A 17,789-nucleotide genomic window follows, 5' to 3' on the forward strand; every position below is an offset into this window, starting at 1 on the left:
AAAAAGACCAATGCTTTTTGTTTTTGGATCTTTTTTGTCGTTTTTGTATGAACTTTTATCTATATTTTTATATTTTTTTCGATTTCTCTCATGGAAACAAAAATATAATGTGAAAATTCGACCCAAATATAGTAAAATCAAGAGCAAAAATAAAAAAACCGTGTTAAAAAATCGGGAAAAAGTTTGACCAAAGGAGCCCTAATCCCTTATTTAAAAAATAATACTGTAATAAAAGTGACTACTTTCCAACCATTTTTTTGAACAGATCGACTATGGGTACCTATGGTTACAGTACTGATGGTGTACAAATGGCTGTGTGGAGCCCACTTTAGGATACCATATATATAATCTAAGTCGTTAAATAATTTTAAAATATTTTTTCAAATTTTTATACAAGAATAAGCTCAATCGAATAAAATAAATTTGGAAGAAACGTTCTTTTTATAATTGAGAAAACATTAGATAATAAGAGTTCTCGATATTTCGATAGGTTTACTAAAGACTGATAGAGACTAGAATTTGCTACTATTTCATACTTGTAGGAGACGGTACAAAAGCAACAAAACAAAATAGACAAAACAAAATAGAAAGAGCGAGACGAGATTGGCCTTGCAAAAAATGTAATACGAATTACGAGGAGAGTGTTTGGTAATGTTTTTAATTTTTAATTTATAGGAACTCTATAAATGTTTATGAAAAAAAATATAAATCTTATCACACATTTCTTCTTTATTAGTTATCAAAAAAAGTAAAAAAAAAAAACAGAAAATTCAAAACAAAAACGTTACCAAACGTATCCTACCACGTCTTTTTTTCTTTTTTTCCTTTTTGTGGTAAAAATACCAACCGTCTTTATTGGTTAAATAAAAAAGGGAGATATTCATTACTTAACGGTATTCTTTTTTTTTGTTTTGTTTTGGACTGCTTAACTTGAAGACGAGTCATTCTTCGCAAGTCTTAACGGTACTCTCTCTATAAACCCCCCCTTATCGTTTCACTGTGGAAGGCTGTGCGAGGATGAATTCGTGAAGCACACATGCAAAGGCCTGCAATTTCTACGGAGACAGCCGGGGAATCTTGACCAGCAAAGGAAAACCCTCTTCATTCTCACTCCATAAAAGAATGCTTAGAGGGTATTCTCTGGTAATCGGATCCTCTGTGACCACCAACACCAATACAACAACCGATGAGCCAAGAAAGAACGGTTTGCGGCGCGGTAAGTGGGTCCTGCGGTCAGTTCGAAGACCTAGAGGTACAATTCTATTTTTGTATTTGTCCCTTCTCATTTCTCATTCCGATTTTGTGGATGGGTATTGAGTTCGATTTTGGGGAAGTGAAAGAGGGGGAAAATATGTATGCCCAGTTATGAGTGCGAATTTGTTCACCCTCACTAAATAAAGTCACTCTGATTGGTGGAAAAAGTGTGGGGTCTATGGGATCAATACAATTATTGATAATAATGAGATTAGGTTGGGGTGGAATCCGCACTTTTTGGTAATTATATGAGATTAGTTTGTGGCGGGATCCACACTTTTTCCACCAATTGAGGGTGTTGTTCACCCTCATCTAGTGAGGATGAACAAATTCGAACTCGCTCAGTTGCTCAAAAAATTAGTTGATTTAGCTGTAACTTTTGGTCTTCAATTTTTTGGTGTTTGTTTTTCGGGAATCGGCTGTTCGTACAGCAGTATCCACAACCCCTTTGCGGGCTCCATAGCAAGAAACGATAGATTATGTTAAAGCGATTGGTTAGAGCCGAAACAAAAAAGTACAGGAACACAACTTTGGGACACAACTTTGAACACAATTGCATTTGGAGCTGTCCAATGTATGTGGTCCACATGCATGGAATGGCTTTGGATGCAGTTGTGTCCGGAGTTATGTTTTTAAAGTTGTGTTCCTAGCATTGCTCGAGCCGAAAACGTTCGATTTGTCTATGAGGAATCGGTTTTAGGTCCACCAACCGGTTTATCACTTTATTGTGGTTGTCATGTATTTGTCCGAGAGAGGAGGGAAGTAGAGCACAAAAATCAGTGTACTCGAAACAAATGGAGAGACAAATGGGTGATCAATTTTAAATATGAATCTCACATTAACTGTTTATCCTTAGACTCAAACATTTCCAAATATGTTCACTGTCCCCGATTGGAAGTTCTCTTCTTTCTCTTCTTTTTTAGCCAAATATGTTTTCTTTCAAAGTTGGATACCACCTACAATACGTTTTAAGAGTGCATACATTCCTTACAGTGGAGTGTGTCTTTCCCGCATTGTTCAAATTTCACCTAAGTTCCACATTGTTCTTCCAACTGATTTTATTTGTTCATCTGGTTTGTCTCATTTTTAGGTCAACGCCTGTCACTCAAGCTTGAGCCCGCAACTCCAATCTCAAAGAGGACACGAGCTGGTCCATCTCCTGTGCCCTCTGCAAACTCCGTCACCGGTGAGAACAATGTCCAAGTGGTACTGTTCTAACTCCTTACCATTTTCATACGCTATACTGTTAGATTCGTGACATAGGTTTTGACTTTTGAGAATGGCAGTTAGAGGACATGTGTTAATCTCGGTTAGAATTGGGTGAACATGTCATAACCTTGATGGAAAATATATGTAGGCATGTTTCAGTTCTTGATTTTCTTCAATATGGATAGTCACAGATTTTCTTATATGCATACATGATCTTATTGCAACTGATTTGTACTCATTGATTTAAAGTTCAAGTTTATGGAAGAGAGAAATCCAAGCAGGGAAACCTAAAATTGGTTTGTATATTTGTACTCAATGGTTATTACTTATTAGGTCAATAGCCATTGTTCCCTATAAAAGTATGTGGCTGTAGAAAGTATGTATAGCTGTACTCGTGTGAAGGAACACTTCCAAATGTTACTTGGGGATTTTACATGCTTTGCCTTTACCTCCTTAACCATTGCTCCATAGATGGTTGATAACACGACCCTAATACACATAAGAAGATTACATTTCTGAAAATAGTGAGGAAATGACTTTCTAAAAGATTTATGCTTCCTAAAACCATCAGCATCTTAGGCCGCAGCATGTCATGGGAATTCATCTTTCCATGCCCTCTCTCAATTGCAATGATATTGCTGGTTGTGGCTCGTTTTCATAAAGTTCTAAGAACATTTATTAGTCATAAATGTTATTTGGAGTTGAGCAAGGATAACAGAAAACAGTGATTCACATTTGAGCCCTCATTTTGTAAGGATAATTTTCAATTTAGTTCAATGCATATAACTCAAATATTGGCAATTACTGGTGGAAAGTTCTCCTTGTTCATTGTCTTCTATGGTGAAACTGACTTGAAATTGAGATGATATTCTGCTTATTTTATTTTCTTTATTATTCTATGATTAAAGGGGGTGGTGGTGATCAGTGAACAATATATTCTGGAAATTAATTGAACATAGTGTGGATGCATTTTAAGTGCCAAGACTGATGGCGAACTGAAGTGGAATCATAATGAGCACAGGCTAAATTACTTATCAATTGAAACATCTTCCTTGAAGATAACAAGATTTGGTAATCCCATAGTCTGCGGTAACTATGTTTGCCATCAGATTTTATCCTTTCTGGGGTTGATGGCTGTATATATTTTGTAAGTTTTGAAGCTGATTTAGGTGGTGTTCTCCTAAGGAACTTTTGGGGCTTTTCGACTTGTTTGTCTATAAGCGCTATAGAAAAGTTGTTCCTAACTTTTTGGGCTTTTCCGAGTGACCATTCTACCCTTATCCAAAAAAATAATGCCACATTTTTTTTTGAAAAAAAGGAGAGAATTACAACTTTAATGGGATAAAAGCTTGGCTCGGTGGCAAATTTTCAGTTTGTGTGTTTTCATGGACATTGAACTTCTCCTACTGTATATCTTGGTTTCTTATGCATGCTTTTTTTTTTTACCTTACATGTTTGAAATATTTACACGATGTTAATCAAAATTCAAAATCCCAACACGAGAAACATAACTTCATATATATAACTCAACTTTTAACACAAGATCTCAACCATTCATTTCGAATGGCTGAGATTTGAGTACACTCTCTCCTCCCTCTCCATCTCTTTACCTAATCCTTCTCTCTTTTCCCACCACACACCTACCTTTCCTAGACCCAACTCCGGCCGGCTCCTCTTTTTCCAGCACCTCCATTTCCAGCGACCCCTTTAGTCTCTCTCTCTCTCTTCCCTGGCCCTCTCGGGTCTGAACATTTCGGGCCGACGGGAGATCGGGTTGCAGATTCCACTCTCTGCTCCTCTTTGTTGCTCTGATCGGACGTTGATGGAGGGATCTTGTACAGGCAGAGCTGTTGGGCTAAGGCTGTTAGCCTCTCTGATCCCCCGAAACAGTTGGTTGGATCCATGAGGAGTTTAGAAAGTGGAAATGGTATTGATGATATAGACAGGGATACTAATACCCGTCTCAGTACGGAGAGCATTTCTTGAAAACCATTGCATTCGTGAGAAACGGTTCTAGTGATTTGGTGGTTTGATTTACGCTCCGTTTGGAAGTCAATGGAGAAGGAAGGGTGGTCAGTTTCTACAGAGGGAACGTGTGTGCCGGATATGGTGTCGTTGAAGATGGAGGAGTCGGCTGGAGTTGGTCTGAGAAAGGTGGGGTGTGTGGTGGGGAATGAGAGAGGGAGGGATTAGGTGAGGAGATGGAGAGGGAGGAAAGAGTGTGTTCTAATCTCAGATATTGAAATGAATAGCTAAGATCTTGTGTCAAAAATTGTGTGGGTAGAACCGGCCCCTACAAATATTGCACTACCACAACACCTACAATACTTAACCATACATTTCAATGTCACATTCTTAACAGTTACTTTCACAGTTAATCCTCTCTGCTGCTATGGTTCTACACAACGTTCTCCTCGACCATCCTTTTTTATCTTCGCACAAATGGGATCCCGAAAATGTTCCATATGAAAATCATTGTCTTCATCTTTCTCTACCCCAACTTGATCATCCGCTTCCGCCCAATCGGATGAAATATCATGATACTTGTACTCGTAGTTCTTATCTTCCCTATCCGCTTGTTGGAAAAGTTCATCATTCAGACAGTTTCGTTTGATGTAGTTGTGTATTGCATGGAAGCAACAAAAATCCTCCTATGCTTTTTGAATGGAAATGTCGGAATGTTCGTCATCATTCTGCATGTCACTGCAACATACAAGGACGACGATCCAACATATGGACAACGGTCCGTGGTACACTGGTATACTCCATTTGTTAACTCTTGCTGATATGCGGGAGATGATATCGAATGTTGCGGGAATGACGTCCACATTCATGAAAATAACATATCGCTTTCCAAGTATTAGGTATCCAAACTCAATATATCAGCACGTCGGAATTGAGCTCGTGGACAATACCAGCGTAGATGATGTTCATGGGAAGTACCCGATTACATCCCCATTTTGTTCACGGAAACAATGAACATTCAACCCTAGCAAACCGTACCACAGTTTCGCAGAACAACGTTCAAGTAAGCGTTTCCTTGGGCAAAGTTCTCGACAACGACGTTACGATAACGACGCAACATTCTTCCCCGGGCAAAGTTCTCGACAAAGACCTTTCGACGATAACGATGCAACATTCTTCACAAATGAAATTGAGGAACATGACCACACCATGGAGGATGATGAGGGGTTAGAGCCTTAAGGTTTGGAGGAGGCGTCGGAGACTTCGTTTGAGGATGTTGATGAGCGCTTGGAGGCTGAGTACAACGAAGGAAACGCGATGTGAATGCACCAGTCGCCATGCCCCATCTACACGCTGGACACATGGTCAAACATTGTCGACCCTAGTCCACAAATGCCAAACCAAAGTCAAGTGGGGCGGTGCTGTTTTTTGACTTGTTTTGTATGAGTTACAATAAAAATATCATAGCTTATGTGCAGACATGTTTGATTCTATTAACCTCAATCCTTTTTTTTTCGGGCAAGTCTTCTCTTCGAAGTCTACCGTAGACCTGGAGATGCAGTAGTTAAAAGAGCAGATAGGATAGCTTTGGGTTGCAACGCTACGGGGAGGGGAAGACCTAAATTGACATTAGATGCTGTTGTGCGTAAAGTCGTATCAATTATGTTACACAGGTATCCCAAGCACTTACGTTTCAAAAGTCGACGAGCACTAATGGCAGAGATTAAATAGGGTGGTATGGTTACTTCGCTTCCTTTGAATTGAAAACTCTCTCGACTCGGACCTTGAGAGTCTACAATCTTCCGATTACAGTCAATAGTTGCGAAATTCTTTGATAGCCAATCCATGCTAAGAATAATCCATGCTAAGAATAACGTTAAAATGCCCTATGTCCATGAGTACTAAATCGATGGGTAACTGTTGATCTCCTATTCTGACGTCACAATTCCTAAAAATCGTAGAGCAAATTGTACTTTTATGCTGGGGTTGATGAGTTAGCAATTGATGCCCTAGTGGTTCCGGTTGTCTAGGGGATTTTGAAGCCAGATTTAGTGATACGAATGAATGTGTCGACCCCAAATCTACAAGTACATATGCTGGCAATGAACATATTAGCATATTACCTGCCACAACGGCCTCCACATTCCTGGCACTAATGCAAACGCCCTTCCTTGTTGTTGGTTGTTAGCCGTTTGTCCCTGATTGTTGTTCCGATTCTATCCCTGCACGTTGTTCGGATTGGCCTGATGGTGGTTGCGATTGCCCTGATTATTATTGTTCCCCTGGTTGTTGTAGTTGTTTCTCTGATTGTTGTTGTTCCTCTAATTGTTGTTATTATTTCTCGAACCTCCACTTTGCTGGTTTCTGCCCACTGGTACTGCATTTGGTCCTGTCAACCTTGGACAATCCTTACGAATGTGACTTTGTTGTCCACAATTAAAACACCCTAGATTATTGCCCAGGCAAGCCCCATAGTGATTCTTTCCACAAGTCGCACATTTGGGTATTCCTCTCCCTGAGTTCCTATTTTGCTGATTCCCTGACCTTCATTCCTAGCGTTCGGTTTCTTGTTACTGTTATTGTAGTTGTTTCCTCCACTTGTCCCTACTTTCCTCTTATTATCATGAAACTGACGAAGAGATACTTTCCTTTGCTCCACTATCACCGCCCGATCAAATACTTGTGCATATGTCTCTAGCCTTATAGGTTTAATTGCTGCCGCAATGTCTAGCCTTAATCCATCTTCAAGCCTCTTTGTCTTCTTCTCTTCACTATCCACCAAATGAGAAGCATATGGGGTCAACCTTGTAAATTCAGTAGCATACTCAGCTAAATTCATCTTTTCTCCTTGCAACAGTAGTTGAAATTCAGCACTCAATGAATCTCGCATTGCCCTTGAATGAATCTCTCCTTAAACAGTGCCTCAAAGCGAGTCCAACCTAGGTTTGGTTTTGTTGGTTCTATAATCTGCCACCAAGCATCAACATCTCCCTGGAGTATATAAGCAGCAAAACTCACTTCTTGTTGTTCGGTACATGGTAGGATTTTGAAGATTTTCCTCAGTGACGCCAGCCACACCTCGGCCTTGATATTAATTTCTCCGTCGAAGGTTGGGGGTTTCAGTTTCAGAAATTCTTTAATGTTAACTTCTCGTGCGGGTCCGGCTGGTTGTTCAGGAGGTATGATTGGAGGTGGGGGTGGTGGTCCTTGTGGAGGCGGAACAAGTGGTCCTTGTGGAGGTGGAATAGGTGGTCCTTAGTTTTGAACATTTTGTTGTAGGGTTTCTACCGTACCAACTAAAGCTTGTAACATTCGTTCCATACGATCTAGACGATCGTTCCTTTGCGGTTGACTAGGCGATGCGGCGTTACGAGGACTTATCATGTTCTCCTAAACATAGGATAGAAGAATGCAATTACTAACTAGTTGACAAGTGTTAATATTTAATCTAACCATAGAAGTCACGTACATAAAACCGCTTACTGCATGGGTCTAATACAACAATAGGAAGTCAAAATACTCATAACACACTACCACAACAAAGTACTAACTGCATGAGTCCACTACAACAAAAGAGGTCAGAATACTAAGAAAACCGTCCCCTCACCAAGACGGGTACCACGACTACTCTCTTTAACTAAAACAGTGGCTCTCTGTTATCCGGTCCATCGACCGAATCCTCTGACCCAAACGACTGCGTATCCCAATACGCAGACTCAGCCGCGTCCTCATCAAAAGGCTGCTCTTCGGGGTCTTCTTCCTCTACATCAACCTCTTGGACATGTAGGGGAGCAAGGATCGGTGCAACCTCAGGGGCAGCCACCGGTGCAGGCTTAGGTGCGGGAATTGGCACTTCTGAAACAACCACAGGTGCCGGTGGGAGTACTATTGGAGGAGCTATCGGGTGTTGGGGTGGCCATTGCCCCAAATCTCCATTTGCTTCTGCTCGGTTTAGGATCCTATTATAAACATGTGGATCAAGCACGTACTGCTGACACAGCTCAGCAATACGCATCCGGGTCTCTACTCGATATAAAGTCTCCGCTCGATTCATCATTTCATGGTGCATGGGCCTAGTTTGGAAGACATGGGAGATTTCTTCATAGACTATCTCATCCGCAGCTATCTCATTCCTCATATGGTACAAGTTAGGGTTCAGTGGTGTGGCTCGCGGGCGTGGATACAGGTAACTCATGTGATGTCCTCCACGTGAGTCATATGTGTCAATGGAGTCCATCCTACAATTATAAAATTAATCTTAATTAGAATCATAAAATGTCTTCTAAGGTTTAATAGGTCTAATGCCTCAAAAATTCAACACATGCGTTGACATAATTACATTTAATCCTATTAACTGTACAAGTATCACATAAGTGCAAAAATGTATGTGTTAATCCTTAGAACTCTGGATTTTAAATAAAGTTCCAAAACTGTGAGCTTTGATACCAAACACGACATATCAAACTCAATTATCAGTTCATTCACAGAATGAGATCCAGCTTTTCAGGATTAAGCAGAGAACCATCATGATATTAAAAATATCACCATTCATAATACTCGTTGATTTCGCACATCTTTCATGAACAAGTTTCAACTAGAATCTAGAGGAGCGACCTATAAGTATAAAAGGGAATGACGGCAACCCATCAGGTTACCTGGTCAATATCCCAACCTTATAACTCGAAATCCGCTTTGTCTGTTTAAAGTCCTCAAGCACGAACGCTTGTCCAGATGTGTCGACAGAAAAAATATACATTTCATCAAGTCATTTAACAAGTTTAATAAATATCCATGATTCCACTTAGAAAACATTTCTAAGATATTTCAACAGTAATGAAACACTTAAACAAAACATGTAAACAAGATATGCATGTCTCACCTTGTTCCTGAAAACGCAGCTATTTTCTACTCAAGTCTTCACATACCTCGTACTAATGATTACATGGCCCTAATGAGAATGCCATAAACATCGAATTATAAGTACGAATAATGCACTAAGTCCAAACATATAGTCCAATTCTAGTCATCTAAGTCAAGGCTTATAGCTGATCTCGCTACTAGGGGTAAAATGGTCATTTTACATTCCGAGTCAGTCTACCCAAGCGTTATGAACTCAGATCTCTCATCTTATCAAATCTGGTCTCAAATCATAAATTACTGAATACTCGAGTGTAAAACTCAGCTTCCAACGATTAAGGTTTTAAATGATTAATTTGGCACAAAATGAAACCCCAAGGGATAAATGGTCACATTTTCACTCTTTTTCGACCATAAACATTCTAGACCAAAGTATTAAATTAGGTGTAAGAACTCATAATCTTGTTCATGGAATGAATTTTAGGTACAAAGGCTTTTATTGAACCAGTTAGGAAAATCTGTCACACTTTCTTAGAAAAATCATAACACGACATATCAAACTCAAAGCTTAATTGAAAAATTGTTGAGAAAAAAACAAGTTCTTTCTTCCATTCTCAAAACTATGCAGCTTTATTATATCATGGATTTATCAATCTCAAGTTCGCTTAGTAAGAATGAACTCTTTTCATTCATAGGATTAAGCAGAAAACCTTCAAGATATGCAAGATATCAAGTTATTCCTTATATTCGTCAATTTCATGCATCTTTCGTGAACAAGTTTCAATCAAAAATCTAGAGGAGCTACCTTTACATAAAAGGGAATGACGTCAAACAAGGGAATGACGTCAAACCATCAGCTGATCAATATCCTTCAGCCTTATTACCCCAAATTCACTTTGTCTTTTTCCATTCTCAAGGACACATGTTCAAATGCATCGACAAGAAAATTATACATTCCTTTTCAGTATTACTTCACAGTTTTGGAACTTTATTTAAAATCCAGAGTTATAAGGATTAACACATACATTTTTGCACTTATGTGTTACTTGTATAGTTAATAGGATTAAATGTAATTATGTCAACACGTATGTTGAATTTTTGAGGAATTAGACCTATTAAACCTTAGAAGACATCTTATGATTCTAATTAAGATTAATTTTATAATTGTAGGATGGACTCCATTGACACATATGACTCACGTGGAGGACATCACATGAGTTACCGGTATCCACGCCTGCGAGCCACACCACTGAACCCTAACTTGTACCATCTGAGGAATGAGATAGCTGTGGAGGAGATAGTCTATGAAGAAATTTCCCGTGTCTTCCAAATTAGGCCCATGCACCATGAAATGATGAATCGAGCAGAGACTTTATATCGAGTAGAGACCCGGATGCGTATTGCTGAGCTGTGTCAGTAGTACGTGCTTGATCCACATGTTTATAATAGGATCCTTAACCGAGCATAAGCAAATGGAGGTTATGGGCAATGGCCACCTCCTCCAATAGTACTCCCACTGGCACCTGTGGTTGCTTCAGAAGTGCCAATTCCCGCACCTAAGCTTGCACCGGTGGCTGCTCCTGAGGTTGCACCGATCCCTGCTCCCCCACATGTCCAAGAGGTTGATGTAGAGGAAGAAGACCCCGAAGAGCAGCATTTCGATGAGGACACGGCTGAGTCTGCATATTGGGATACGCAGTCGTTTGGGTCAGAGGATTCGGTCGATGGACCGGATAACAGAGAGCCACTATTTTATTTAAAGAGAGTAGTCGTGGTACCCGTCTTGGTTAGGGGACGGTTTTCTTAGTATTTTGACCTCTTTTGTTGTAGTGGACTCATGCAGTTAGTACTTTGTTGTGGTAGTGTGTTATGAGTATTTTGACTTCCTATTGTTGTATTAGACCCATGCAGTTGGGAGTATGTAACTGCAAACCTTCTGATGTTATTATTAAGTAAGTGGTTTTATGTACGTACTTCTATGGTTAGATTAATCTTATATTAGCACTTGTCAACTAGTTAGTAATTGCATTCTTCTATCCTATGTTTAGGAGAACATGGTAAGTCCTCGTAACACCACATCGCCTAGTCAACCACAAGGGAACGATCATTTAGATCGTATGGAACAAATGTTACAAGCTTTAGTTGGTACGCTAGCAGCCCAACAAGAAAATGTTCAAAACCGAGGACCACCTAGTCTAGACTTTGTTATATGTATACAAATCATGCATGTCTTACTCTTGTCATTCTTTCTTTGTGTTGAGTTATATCATGAGCTTTTTAAGTTAGTTGCTTTAGCTGAGTATGTCGTTTTAAACGACATATGACGCCAAAAATGGGACTTCGACATCTTTTAGTAACCAAACAAGCTTTCTAGCGTTTTTGAACAATGCATGCACAAAATTTGACATAATATGACCTAATTTTTATGTATTAGACCAGATTATTCATTAAAAAGGATACTTTGAACCTAGTTTCCTCTGCAATAAGTTCACGAACTGCACCATCCACTGTAGGTAAGGGAGACCGATGTAAGATAGCTCCACGGAGGGGTTCAAATTCACCTCGAAGAACCATCAGAAACAAGACGGTTTTTCTCACGATACTGCAAATAGCTATCAAGTAATTGCAAGTCTGAGGGTTCCATAACAGCCAACTGATCCCAATAATTTGTCATCTCATTATAGAATTCCTGAATCGATTTATCCTTTTGAGTAGCACTGCGAATAGACATCTCAAGCTCATATTGTTTAGCAAAGTTTGATTCAAGATACATAGATTTCAAATAATCCCACACTTTCTTTGATGTGTCATATTTCGAGAAATTCATTCCAATACTTGGTTCAATAGAGTTGTGAATCCAAGTAAGTATCTGTGCATTTTCAATCTTCCATTTTTCAATAGCAGTGGCAGACCCTTCGGACTTACTATCTAGAACAGGACATGGTACTGAACCATCTACATGACCCCATACTCCCTTACCCACAATAAAATTCTTCATAACATATGCCCAGTAAGAATAGTTATTACCAGTTAAACGCACACTGATAGAAAATTCAGTACTGTACTGAAGAGAATTATAGAGAGATAACTGCAGTAACCTGGATCCGGTTCAAAACTGATCTGAAGAGAGAGAGAGAGAGAGAGGGAGACCCCAACCAGTAAGAGAAGCACCCAAAGTTATCACTGCACAACTGATCGAGGGATTTTCAAGAACAACCCAGTGTTACCGGTGACTGGAACAAGGTCTGCGATGGACGGCGATGGTCAGAAGGTGATCGGAGGTGGTCGCTGATGATCAGAGATGTCGGTGGTGGTGCTTGTTAGATCGAGTGTGGCGTACAAGAGAGAGAGAGAGAGAGAGTGCATCGTATTAGAGAGAGAGGGGGATTTTGCTGTCGTATGAGAGAAAAGGAGAGACGCTACTGTGCAACACCGGCAACGGCAGCCGGTGGGTCTAAGAAGACCTGCTCTGATACCATGAAACTTCAGAGAAGAGTACTACGTATTGTATTCCTTAAAAGATATATATTACAAGAATAATAAAGAGGTTATATAGGCTCGTTAGATAAACCTAATATAACAAAAGGACTAAACTACCCTTAAAATAATAACAGATAACAAGAGACACTAAAACCCTAACCCTAGATTAACAGAGGTTACATGTGATCATAAACTAGGTAAATGTAATATGCAATGTTGTTATATATATAAAGTTATGTTTCTCGTGTTGGGATTTAAATTAACAGTGTAATATTTCAAACATGTAAGGTAAAAAAAAAGATGCTTAAGAAACCAAGATATGTGGTAGTAGGAGATTGAGGGAATTGGACAATGGACAATGTCCATGGAAGCACACAAACTGAAAAATTTGCCACCATTAAAGTTGTAATTCTCTCTTCTTTTTTTTCAAAAAAAAAGAAAAGAAGAAAGAAGTGGCATTTTTTGGAAAAGACCAAAAAAGCTAAGAGGAACGACTTTTCTACAGCTTATAGACAAACAAATCAAAAAGCCCCAAAAGCTCCTTAGGAGAGAGAGAGAGAGGTGGTTGACTAATGCAGCAACGGCGACGTGGTAGGTCGACGATCAAGAGGACGTGCTGGTCGTGTACTATGTCAAGGGCAGTGATGGGAGGTTGTGGGTGGATGGGGGGGAGGTAAACGCGCGCGCGTGCACAGAGAGAGAGAGAGAGAGAGAGAGAGAGAGAGAGAGAGGGAGGGACGGTTGACTGATGATGCAGCAATGGCGACGTGGTAGGTCAATGAGTAGAAGGACGTGTGAGTCATGTACGACGTCAAGGGTGTGTGGTCATGGGTGGATGGGGAGGGAAACTAAAGGGGAGAGAGAGAGAGAGAGAGAGAGAGAGAGAGAGAGGGTGGAGGGTTGAAAATTTAGCATGGGAAAAGTGACTTTTCACGTCGTGTTTTTTAATTGCTTTGTAAGGTACTCTGTTGGTTTGCTTTTGGCTACAATATTTGTTGTCTCTAAGCTGTGGAAAAAATCTAAGATGGCTTTCAGTAAAGCCCCAAAATCTTAGAAGAACAAGGCCTTAATGGCCGTCTATTAGTTCTTTTGTGCTTTTGCATTACCGAAAGCCAAGAAATGGTAGGGTTTTGATTTCTGAACTTTTTTTGGACCTATCTTCTTAGATTACTGCCTTTTTGAAGGACATAATATAGGGATTTTATCTCAAATTCTTGAAGGGTGGTGATTTCCATACTCTCCTTTTTAGCATATGCTGTAACAACCCACCGCAGCTACTAACCCTTAGCCTAACCACGTGGCTCAAAAGGTTAACCTCAGGTTATACAAGTCGCAATTCGTATATCCAACCCATTTCCAATTTTTCCCACCAATGTGGGACAACATGGGTTGTAGAACAAAAATTCTTAGAATTCCTTGGGGATTTTTGATTGGTGCTGAGCTAACTATAGTGCAAAGTTGTATCTCTTTGGTTAAAAGATCCAAGAGTTTATCGATCCCAGGTCACATATACACTCCTTTTTTGTACTCATCAATGTGAATTTGCACATATTATCCCTTCATTGACACACTTTTTTCACACATGAAGGGGTGATGTAGTAAATTCATGAGTAAAAACGAAGAAGGGACTGTGTGGATGATAATGAGGGGAGTTGCGAAAAACAATTTCCTTGCTGAGTTAGTACTAAAGGGTTAAGTTTTAGGGTGGTTGAAGGTCAGAATGGTTAGCAGATAGGTAAGTGTAGTTCCTCACTCATGGACTGCTGTAGTTTAATTTTTTACCGGTTTATGATGGGTTTGGAGATTGGCTGATGGCTTTTCCCATTTTAGTTTTTTTTTCTTTTTTTCTTTTTTATTTACGGTTGGAGGTACTTAGTAGCAAGTGCTTCGTCATGGACCAGTTTATTGCAGCAGCAATATCCTAATATTTTAACCTTTGTAAATCCAGGTAATGTGATTTACATTGATTAAGGGCTCACTTCTTCACTAATTATGGAGAATAACATTGCAGGAAAGAAGCATCATAGAATTGGAGATCAAGCAAGATAAGAAAACCGTCATAGGAAAAAGCAGGACCATCACAGATCATATTAACAGCAATTCCAATTCTCAGAAAACCCAAGTAGATGAACTCCCCCCACTTGTGGGTGCATTAAAATCTTCAGCACAACAAAATGCTGCTAGTTTCCACTTCCCCGGGCATAACAGAGGACGGGCTGCACCGTCATCTTTAAGTCAGCTTATCGGTGAAAGGCCATTTTTTCATGATCTACCTGAGCTTCCAGAGCTTGACAACCTATTTTCTCCAGCAGGGCCCATTTTAGATGCGCAAAAACAAGCAGCCAAACTGTTTGGCGCATCTGAGACATGGTTCCTTGTTGGGGGTACAACTTGTGGAATCCAAGCAGCAGTTATGGCTACATGTTCCCCTGGAGACTACCTTATTCTCCCCCGGAATTCCCATATATCTGCCATCTCTGCTATGGTATTGTCGGGTGCATTACCCAAGTACATTATTCCGGAGTACGATTTTGATTGGGACATTGCTGGTGGGGTCACTCCATCCCAGGTAAGTAGTTTATAAACGAAAGCTTCATTCATGGGCCAACTTGGCAATTATTTTTTTCCTTCTGATCGTAAAGTAAATCACAAACCAGAAAACGAACAATAGTAGTACTGCCATTACTTTTCTTGGCTATGCATATAAACAAACGAGTGAAGTGTATATGTTCCCTGTTATGGCAGGTAGATAAAGCAATCCAGGAATTGGGAAAGGAAGGTCGAAAACCCGCTGCAGTTTTTGTCACCTCCCCAACTTACCACGGTGTATGCAGCAATTTGAGTGAGATTTCGCAGCTTTGTCATTTGCATAGAATTCCCTTGATTGTCGATGAGGCTCACGGGGCCCATCTAGGATTTCATCCCCGACTACCTTATCCAGCCCTCCATCAAGGGGCTGATATTGCTGTGCAATCAACTCACAAAGTCTTGTGCTCTCTTACACAGTCATCAATGTTACACATGTCAGGAGATATTGTAGATAGAGATAGAATATGCAGATGCCTTCAAACTCTTGAAAGCACTAGCCCAAGTTATCTGCTTTTAGCATCATTGGATGCTGCTAGGGCTCAACTTAGTGCAAGTCCAGGAACAGTTTTCAACCAAGCAATGGAATTAGCAGTCGAAACCAAAAACACTATCAACGAAATTCCAGGTATTTCAGTCCTAGATTTCCCAAGGTTCTCCAATTTTCCCGCCATTGATCCCCTGAGGGTTAGTATTGGTGTATGGTTGCTTGGACTATCTGGTTTTGAAGCCGACGAAATCTTATGTAGGGAATATGGGGTTGTTACTGAACTTACTGGGACCCGATCTATTACATTAGCTATTAACTTGGGAACTTGTAGAGAGCACGTCCAAAGGCTCGTGTCAGGATTGAGAAATTTATCGGCAACTAATTTCTTACCAACAGTTCACCAAGGAGAAAAAAGAGAAACGGAGTACGCCGTGCCCTTTAATAATGACGATATTAGTAGTAACATAAGGTTGAGTCCCCGAGACGCCTTCTTTGCAAGGAAAAGAAAGGTGAGTATCAAAGAGAGCATTGGGGAAGTATGCGGGGAACTTATATGCCCATACCCTCCGGGTATTCCATTGATCATCCCCGGTGAGCTCATCACGGAAGCAGCATTGAATTATCTGCTACATCTGAGAAGATGCAAGGGTGCTGTTATTAGTGGAGCTGCAGATCCTCTCCTCTCTTCCGTTGTCATTTGTAGTAGTGGCTAATAAGCCCCCCCCCCCCCCCCCCCACATCCCTCTCTCTCTCTCTCTCCAGTAGGATAAGGCATGGGACCTGCTGTCCCCTGGGACATTCACAACACAGAGTGGTAGACTTCTTCCATTGTCTATAGTACATTCCTGCATTTCAGTAAGATGGGTTGACAAGCCGAACTCATTGGTGAGAGAGAGCCTACTAGACTACACTGATCGCCGAGGATAACCATATCGGGTTAAGGACACTGGCACGGGAAGAAGCCTAGGTTCCCTTTCTATCTGCCCCACGCCGCTGCTTTCTAGCACCAGGGGTTGGAGAAGATGCTCTAAATGTCATCCCCTCTGTGTGTCTGTGTGTGTGGCAAATAGCAATGCCTGGAGTATCTCAACTCCGACAGTGGAAGCAAACAATGTTTCCCCAGAAGACGGGGTTAATCTTGATTAGTGCAGGGGTAGAAGTTTATTGAATGCTTAATAGTGATGGAGAGTAGGACCCCTTGGTCCATCCGGATTGATATACATGGAGAGATTTGCAATGACATCAAATGAATTGCTTTTGACATTTAATTTGGTAAGATGGTCCCGACAGATGTGCGGTGGTGTCCTCTACAGATTGTGGTGTGACAGGACAATATTCCCTGATGACAGTACTGCACTACACTTCCACTTTTATTGTATGTAGGATCAGAATTGGAATATTCACGTGACCTTTGCCATGGGCTTTTTGTGTTTGTATTCTTCTTTGATCCCAGTGCTGAAGCTCATCATTCAATCTATCATAAGGCAGAATCTTGCAAATGAATGTGTCTAATTCAGTGGTAATACTGATCAACCTGATTGCCTGAGTGATTTAGGATCTCCATGTTTTTCTCTTCTTTTTTTCTTTTTTGGGAATTTGCACCCCCAAAAGAAAGAAAAAAGAAGAAGAAAATTAGTGCACCCTGAAATTGTAAAAAGCACAAACAGCAGAAAAATCAGCTCATGTCCGACTCATTAAAACCTCGTTCCACATCGGTTTTGCTACCCAGACAACCCACGTTTGAACGTCAAAACATTAGACGAATACATCCAAAAAAAGATAACAAATAATTTTTTTGTAAGAGTTCCAGTAAATAATGTGGAACAATGTAGATCACAGAGAGAAGAAAGAGAATATATATATATAGCCGTAGACACCCCGACTGAAAATGTATGCTCGAGAATATGTTTTGCTGGTTACGGCCATTGTGAAAATAAGTAGAAAAAGA

The 17,789-nt window shown here is 40.3% G+C and overlaps 1 protein-coding gene across 2 annotated transcripts; it reads left to right on the forward strand.

The window, feature by feature from the left end:
• Positions 1 to 939: 939 nt before the first annotated feature.
• LOC131325161 (uncharacterized) lies at positions 940 to 17,321 on the forward strand. Of its 2 annotated transcripts, none has more exons than XM_058357249.1 (4): positions 940 to 1,252; positions 2,345 to 2,460; positions 14,777 to 15,334; positions 15,511 to 17,321. In XM_058357249.1, the coding sequence occupies exons 1-4, from the start codon at positions 1,123 to 1,125 to the stop codon at positions 16,552 to 16,554; spliced, it is 1,848 nt and encodes a 615-aa protein (XP_058213232.1). In that variant the 5' UTR covers positions 940 to 1,122; the 3' UTR covers positions 16,555 to 17,321. The 2 variants fall into 2 exon arrangements, with proteins under 2 accessions (XP_058213232.1, XP_058213233.1); XM_058357250.1 differs by having other exon boundaries at positions 946 to 1,252; positions 2,345 to 2,440.
• The last annotated feature ends 468 nt before the right edge of the window (positions 17,322 to 17,789 follow it).

This window comes from Rhododendron vialii, chromosome 5a (genome assembly GCF_030253575.1).
Source record: "Rhododendron vialii isolate Sample 1 chromosome 5a, ASM3025357v1".
Classification (NCBI taxonomy): domain Eukaryota; kingdom Viridiplantae; phylum Streptophyta; class Magnoliopsida; order Ericales; family Ericaceae; genus Rhododendron; species Rhododendron vialii.

What these genes read in the sequence shown, in the direction of transcription:
- LOC131325161 (XM_058357249.1), top strand. Translation starts at nt 1,123, where the DNA reads ATGCTTAGAGGGTATTCTCTGGTAATCGGATCCTCTGTGACCACCAAC. An exon ending in GTCAGTTCGAAGACCTAGAG is followed by an intron (nt 1,253 to 2,344) that starts GTACAATTCTAT and finishes TCTCATTTTTAG; the next exon opens with GTCAACGCCTGTCACTCAAG. An exon ending in GTGGGGTCACTCCATCCCAG is followed by an intron (nt 15,335 to 15,510) that starts GTAAGTAGTTTA and finishes CTGTTATGGCAG; the next exon opens with GTAGATAAAGCAATCCAGGA.